Here is a 7,766-nt window from a genome sequence, read left to right as displayed (position 1 = left end):
TGGCGGCATGGTGGCATCGATGGCGGAGAGGCCTGGCAAAGTTGATGCGTCAATATCTGCTCTGAGGATGGATCAGTGGAAGACGGTGGCGACGACACATGAGAGTGCGTTGGATCGGTTTGTGCCCCAAACCCAGTATGTGGCTTGGTTGGGGCCTCCTGCTTTAGATGTTAGGCTTAGGTGAAAGGTCTGGATATTTGGCTCAGCATTTCTGCACCCCTTCATCAAGTGGATATGAGTAGCGATAGATGTTGCCAAGATGACGGATTCAGACATATTGATGTACTACTTTGTAAGGTCTTCGTGAATAATTAATAGAATGGCTGCATGCATCTTCCAGATGCAGAGTGTATTTGAAAACGAGCCTAAACCGGAACCCGACTAGATGGTTTATTGGTTTTTATTTGGTCTAGGAATACCTAATCCCTACCCCTGTAACTGAAACGCAGTTGATTTTCATGTATTGGGGTGGATGGCCCATGCTGCTTTTCAAAACCTATGAGCTAGTAGTCTGGCTTGCAGAAGATTGGTCATGTGCAGCTACTTCACTGCTTCCTTGGATAAAAATTTAGATGCAAAAGATGTCGCCATAGACATTGATTTCGACGTGATATTATGAAACTTTCAGTTTTGTCAGCAATTTCCATTTTTCATGGGTGTTTTAGTTTCTTCGCTATAATATTAGTTTTTGGTTAATGAATAAAGTCAGGTCATTTACAATTAACAAATAAAAAGAGAGGATAGGGATGGTGGTAGTGGGGGTTGGAGCCGGGGGGAGGCGCATGTGCGAAGAAAGTCATCAGTTGGTGGGTGGCGCGTACTATTATACTCATTTAGTTCAGAGAATTAGTGTGCACTTGCAGCGGTCAACTATTTTTCATGAGAGGAGCATATATACAATTGCGACTTGGTTGAGCACATTGACTACACTAGATCTCTGCGAGACCAGACTGTAGCTTGGAAAAGAAGCCTCTGAGGACTTCTCATCACATGACCACCTAAAAACTTGGAAGAACACACGGTTACACCAGCTCCATCTGAAACTCCACCCAGGTTCTTAGACGAGAACACAGATCGATCCACTATGGCAGAGGGCGTTGTAGCGTTGCTGATTGCCAAGCTCGGTTTTGCCTTAGCAAAAGAGGCAGCAACCTTCGGCGCATCCCTGCTATGCAACGAGGCATCTGCCCTCAGGGGCCTCTTCGGCGAGATCCGTGAGGCCAAGGAGGAGCTGGAGAGCATGCATGCCTACCTCCAAGGGGCGGAGCGGTTCAAGGACACCGATGAGACTACCCGTATTTTTGTCAACAAGATCAGGGGCTTCGCCTTCGAGATTGAGGACGTGGTCGACGAGTTCACCTACAAGCTGGAAGACAAGCATGGTGGATTCACTAAGAAGATGAAGAAGAGGGTCAAGCACATCAAGGCATGGCATCGTTTGACACAAAAGCTTCAGGATATCAAGGGCAGGCTTCAGAGTGCAGACAGGAGAAAGGTCCGCTACAACATGAGAGAGATGGATAGAGAGGGAAGGAACGGTGGCCACTCTGGATCTGCTGACCATTCTCTGAACCTTGTGAGGGGAGAGGATCTTGTGGGCATTGAGAAGAACAAGGACAAGCTGATGCACTGGCTCGTGGGTGATTTGGAGGAGCCACGAAGCAAAATTGCAACTATTTGGGGAATGGGAGGTGTGGGTAAGACCACTTTGGTTCATCATGTGTACAAGGCCGTGAAGATGGACTTTAATATTTCTGTGTGGATAAGTGTATCAAGTAGCTACCAAGTTGAAGACTTGTTGAAAAAGATTGCAAGTGAATTGGGTATCACAAATAGTGTCGCCAATGAAAACAGAAGCTTGGTTGAGGTAATCCATAATCATCTGGAGGGTTCAAATTATCTCATAATTCTAGATGATGTTTGGAATGTGGATGTCTGGTTTAAGATTAGGAATGCATTTCCTGCAGAAAGCAGTGGTCGATTTGTTATCACCACTAGAATTCAGGAGGTAGCATTGCTGGCAACAAAAAGCTGTACAATCAAACTCGAACCATTGGAAAGAGATTATGCGTGGCAGTTATTTTGCAATGAAGTCTTTTGGAACAATGACAACAAAACATGCCCAGACGAACTAGAAAATTTAGCTCAGATGTTTCTGAATAAGTGTGGTGGCTTGCCAATTGCTATTGCTTGTGTAGGCCGCTTATTGTCATGCCGGCATCCAACTTACAGTCAGTGGGAAAGTCTATACGAGGAGTTAGAGTCGCAGCTCAGTAATAATGTGATCGTCGATGTTAACACTGTTCTGAAAGTCAGCTTGGAGGACCTTCCAACTGATCTGAAGAATTGTTTTCTGCACTGCACAATATTTCCAGAGGGTCGTCTATTCGGAAGGAAAAGGTTAATCAGGCATTGGATTGCAGCTGGATTCATTAAAGAAGCAGGGAGCAAATCATTGGAGGAAGTGGCAGAGGGCTACATTTACGAACTTGTAAACAGAAGCCTACTGCAGGTGGTCCAGCGGAATTCGTATGGCCGAGTTCGCAGGTGCCGAATGCATGACATTATCCGTGTTCTTGCTCTCGCTAAATCAGAAGAGGAATCCTTTTGTCAATATTACAATGGCTCAAGGCCTTTTTCTACCGAGAATACGCGTCGCCTGTCAATTCAGGGTACAAACGGGGAACAACTGACCATATTGTCAAGTGCAACAAGTCTACGCTCTCTGCATGTTTTTGACAGTCATCTGAGAACAGATTCTCTAGAGGCTTTCCTCAAACCTTTCAGCTTGCTGTCAACATTGGATCTGCAAGGAGTTCAAATCAAGAGACTACCCAAGATGGTCTTCAACTTGTTTAATCTACGCTTTCTAGGTCTTCGAGATACTCATATTGAATATCTCCCAAAAGAAATAGGGAGGTTACAGAACCTGGAAGTCCTGGATGCTTGCAAGGCGATGCTATCGGCACTTCCAGTGGAAGTGGCCACACTTCGGAAACTGAAATACCTGTTTGTGATTACTGTTCCAGCTGGAGCTTACGGGAGATTTGTTGTTTTTGATGGGATCCAGGTGCCCAAGGGTATCGGCAATTTGACCGACTTGCTAGCCCTGCAATATATCGAAGCCAACAGCGAAGTGCTATGTCAGCTAGGATGCTTAACCAAGTTAAGAACTTTTGGTATCAGTAAAGTCAGGAGTGGTCATTGTGCAGATTTGTGTGGGGCGATCACGAAAATGGTTCATCTTGTTCATGTAGGAATCTTTGCACTTGATCAAAGGGAAGTCCTGCAACTGGAGGCACTTCACTTACCTCCAACTGTTTCAAAAGTTGAGATATATGCGCAGCTGGATGAAAGAACTCTACCTCAGTTCGTCTCATCCAGTTCTAAACTTATTAACCTCACTGATTTAGCTTTGTGTTGGTCCAAATTATATGAAGATTCTTTTGCGTGCCTCTTGGGTTTGCATGGCTTAGTTAAACTTGTCCTTGGTACGGCTTATGATGGAAAGGAGCTACACTTCCATGCAACGTCACTTCCAAAACTCAAAGCACTAGGGATATGGGGTGCTCCGAATCTCAACAGAGTTGCAATTGAACAAGGTGCGATGGAAAACATTGTTGACCTAATTCTCAGAGACTGTCCAGCATTGGACGATCTTCCTCATGGCATCGAGCATCTTAGAACCCTCGAGTACCTGGAGTTGCACAATATTTCTGAAGAGCTGACACGGAAGCTTCAGATAAATGAGGAATCAAAGGAACGCGATGACGACTGGATGAAAATTAACCATGTGAGACGGGTTGTGGTTATTTAGTGAGTGCAGGCTGGGGTTGCTAGTTCTTTTTTTTTTTTTTGAACAAGAGAAGAATCCGGAAGAACCCAGCACCGCATTAAGTCAAAGCAGTGTGACAGTGCATCTTACAGACAAGACCCTAAGAAAACAGAAAATTACACACATATCACGGATAGACTCCAACCTCGTGGAAAGCTAGGATCCAACGAGGCGGGGCAACGGGAGCGCATGCAACAGCTACATCTTCCACCACGCACCTCACCGCCACCTCGGCGAGCAGGAACTACGAAGAAGAACTGACCGTCGACATGCGCCACCGCCGCCACGAGCTTATTCAGGTACGGGCTGCCACCAAATCCGCCCCCATCTCCTTGCCTCCGCCATGGAGGAACTGGGGATGGCGATGCCGGTGACCACCAGGCGCTGCTTGCGAGCAACCATGCCTGAACACCCGACGGCATCTCGCCAGACGACGGCATCATGCCGAACAACAGCACAAAGGCCCAAACTAATCTACATCTATTATCTACAGGAGCAGCGCCGCTGGAGGAAGTGGAGAGGGGAGCCAGCGAAACCTGGAAGCTCTCAAGTAATGGGGGAGGAAGAGAGAGAAAGGGAAGGGGGAAATGAGAGAAAGGTTAGAATTTTCAGGGGTTGCTAGTTGGAGATGCAAATCATTTTTTGTAGTGCGTCTCTCATTTAGTGCTGTTTTAATCCTTTGTTGGGGATGCCAAAAGGACGCACCCACGGATATGAGATGTTTTGTGTTTTCCTTTTTTTTTCATCAACAATATGCATGGCTGTGAAAGCTACATCTACAATATTATCTTTTTTCTTGCTTTCTCGAGTGGATTTATCTGTACGGAGCTGGTCTTCTAGCTTTATCTTGTTATTGGATGATGCCATGTCGACAGTACGGACAACAGTTGTAGGTTCTTAGCTTGATTGTACAGTTGTAGGTTCTGAGCTTTCTACAACTAGATGACCCGTTGGCGCAAGAAGCCCGAGAATTCTGTGGGTATTGGTAACCATTATATTGAGTACCATAAATCGATCGAAAGAGAAACAAAGATAAGGTTATCTGCATTAATACTTATAGTAGTTCAGATGGGCGATCCGTAATACTTGTAATATAAAGTAATCCACAAGGAAAGACAAACCAACATGGCACAAAAGCATTATAAACAAGAAGTCTGCTACACAATCTACGCTTTGCCTTTGCGTCTGAAGGGAAAGGCCTATATCTTTCCTTCCTCCATGTTTGCTGCGTGGAAGAACTCCGTCCAGCTTGCTGTAATAGGGGGAGATGGATTAGGAGATTCAACACACTTTCATTAGGCTCATCGGCCGGGCATATATACAGTTTACAGAGACCACGCCCGAGAGAGATCGTGTGCCACTACTCACATCGTGCGCTACCCACGCGCGCACACACACAACGGGCACATTCGCTGACGTATGTACCAAGTCTTAGTCAAGTGACACAACATATAGAAAGAGAAAAGAAAAAAGAAAAAAATATTTCTTGCACGGATCTTCACGTAATATCTCATGGACATAGCATCGAGTGAGACTTCGTTAAGTCTCAATCGACTGAGATTTAGCAATCCCGACAGTATAATACCCCCCACAGTTGTGACGTCGCTGGGGTGACGCAAAGACTGGACCTGTACTGAAGAAAAATGTCCGTACACAGTCCTTTGGTCATGACGTTGGCAAGCTGCTGCTTGGTGGGGATGTGGAGGACACGAAACTCGCCGAACGCAAATAGCTCTCGAACAAAGTGGATGTCCAGCTCCACATGCTTGGTGCGCCGGTGGTAGACAGGGTTCGCCGAGGGGTACACAGATGAGACGTTGCCGCAGAAGACGAGCGTGGCCTTGGTCACCGGTGCACGGAGTTCACCGAGGAGTTGGTGTAGCCAAACACATTCGGCGATGGCATTCGCGACGCCGCGGTAGTCCACTTCGGCACTGGAGCGGGAAACAGTGGCTTGCCGCTTCGAAGACCAGGAAACCAGCGCGTCACCGAGTTAGATGCAGAAGCCGGAGGTTGAACGGCGGGTGTCAGGGCAGACGACCTAGTCAGCGTTGGTGAAGGCACGGAGATCCAAGCAGGACGAGGCGCGCAGGTGCAAGCCGAGTGAGGGCGTCCCGCAAACATAGCGAAGCACGTGCTTGATCAAGTTCTGATGGTAGACGCGCGGATCGTGCATATGCAAGTAGATCTGTTGCACGGCATACGCTAACTCGGGACGGGTGATGGCGAGGTACTGCAGCTGTCGGATCACGGGTTCCGGCAAAACCCTCAAGGTTCGAACACTGGGGTGCGCACGAAGATTTCCCCCCTACCGATCCACGTCCTAGCTTGCTACATCTCAAGAACGAACTAAACGAACTCGCCCACAAGGGACACAAGATTTATACTGGTTCGGGCCACCGTTGTGGTGTAATACCCTACTCCAGTGTAGTGGTGGATTGCCTCTTGGGCTGAGGATGAACAGTACAAAGGGGGAAGAACAGCCTCCTGAGGATGAGGTGTTCTTGTGCTTGGCGAACTTGTGTGGGTGAGGATTACTCAAGATGAGATCAGGCTTCGTCCCGGTCTCCTCTCCCCCTACTATGGTGACTAGTCCTACTTATATAGGCCCTGGTCCTCTCCCCAAATATTGAGCGGGAAGGGAGCCAACAACGGCAAATTTGAAAGGGGACAACTAGTACAACTTATCCTGACAAAAGCGGTCTTCGCCTGCAAAAGGCTCTGGCGGTGATGCCGCCTTGGGCTCCATGGTGACCTCCGTCGTGTCGTCCTGCTGGTCTTGGTCTCGTTGCACTGATATGGAAACCTTTGTTTGATGCCTCGGTACTCCGCGCCTGCGCTTGCCTCCTTTGCACCAAAGAGGAAACAAGGACGCTGCGCGCGCTGGCGCCCGCCTGGCACCCGCCTGGTCTCGATCCTCATGGCTCACGTCAGGAGAACCTCGCGAGGTTTGCATTGCCTTGATCTCTCCGCCCCTCGCGAACCTGCCTGGCGAGGCCGCTCCTGAGGAGGTCTTGCGTCGTTCGCCTCGCGAGGCTTGGCCCCTCGCGAGGATCTTGAATGCCTTGTTGACGAAGATGGGCCGTACATGCCTGCTAGCAAAGCCACGACGTGGGCCGCAGGCAGGCAAGTCTGGGGACCCCCGTCCCCAGAACGCCGACAGTAGCCCTCGGGCCCAAGGCGCGCTCAGGCTTGGCTTCGAGGCGAAGCCAAAGGTCAAGTACGGAGCGCCGCGGGCCCCAACAGCCTGCGGCCTTGGTCGACGCGTGGTGGTTGATTGGACGTGGGCGTCTCCGCTTCCCCACGCTGCCTCGGCAACTGCCCGACTTGACAAGAAATCCGTTGAATAGGACACCATCGTTTTGGGGTTATGCTTTAGAGACGGCTGCATTCACGTTAAATAGGACACCATCGAAATCCGTTGAGACGATGCCATATGAACTGTGGTTTGGCAAGAAACCAAAGCTATCGTTTCCTAAAGTTTGGGACTGCGATTCTTATGTGAAAAAGCTTCAACCTGATAAGCTCGAACCCAAATCGGAGAAATGTGTCTTCATAGGATACCCAAAAGAGACTGTTGGGTACACCTTCTATCACAAATCCGAAGGCAAGACTTTTGTTGCTAAATTTGGAATCTTTCTAGAGAAGGAGTTTCTCTCAAAAGAAGTGAGTGGGAGGAAAGTAGAACTTGATGAGGTAACTGTACCTGCTCCCTTATTGGAAAGTAGTTCATCACAGAAACCGGTTCCTGTGACACATACACCAATTTGTGAGGAAGTTAATGATGATGATCATGAAACTTCAGATCAAGTTGTTACTGAACCTCGTAGGTCAACCAGAGTTAGATCCGCACCAGAGTGGTACGGTAATCCTGTTCTGGAGGTTATGTTACTGGACCATGACGAACCTACGAACTATGAAGAAGCGATGG

At 48.3% G+C, this 7,766-nt stretch overlaps 1 protein-coding gene across 1 annotated transcript; it reads left to right on the top strand.

Moving 5' to 3' along the window:
• Positions 1-1,084: 1,084 nt before the first annotated feature.
• LOC109743543 (disease resistance protein RPM1-like) lies at positions 1,085-5,317 on the top strand. The gene is made up of 3 exons (XM_020302647.2): positions 1,085-3,793; positions 4,329-4,433; positions 5,027-5,317. Exons 1-3 carry the CDS (start codon positions 1,085-1,087, stop codon positions 5,132-5,134), a joined length of 2,922 nt encoding a protein of 973 aa, XP_020158236.2. The 3' UTR covers positions 5,135-5,317.
• Positions 5,318-7,766: the final 2,449 nt, after the last annotated feature.

Source organism: Aegilops tauschii, chromosome 3 (assembly GCF_002575655.3).
Source record: "Aegilops tauschii subsp. strangulata cultivar AL8/78 chromosome 3, Aet v6.0, whole genome shotgun sequence".
Taxonomy (NCBI): Eukaryota; Viridiplantae; Streptophyta; class Magnoliopsida; order Poales; family Poaceae; genus Aegilops; species Aegilops tauschii.
The sequence above is the reverse complement of the archived record's forward strand: the minus strand, read 5'-3'. Positions and strand labels throughout refer to the sequence as shown.

Coding starts and splice junctions, on each gene's coding strand:
- LOC109743543 (XM_020302647.2), top strand. CDS start 1,085: ATGGCAGAGGGCGTTGTAGCGTTGCTGATTGCCAAGCTCGGTTTTGCC. Junction 3,794..4,328: donor ACTGGATGAAAATTAACCAT/GTGAGACGGGTT, acceptor TATTATCTACAG/GAGCAGCGCCGCTGGAGGAA. Junction 4,434..5,026: donor AAGGGGGAAATGAGAGAAAG/GTTAGAATTTTC, acceptor TTGCGTCTGAAG/GGAAAGGCCTATATCTTTCC.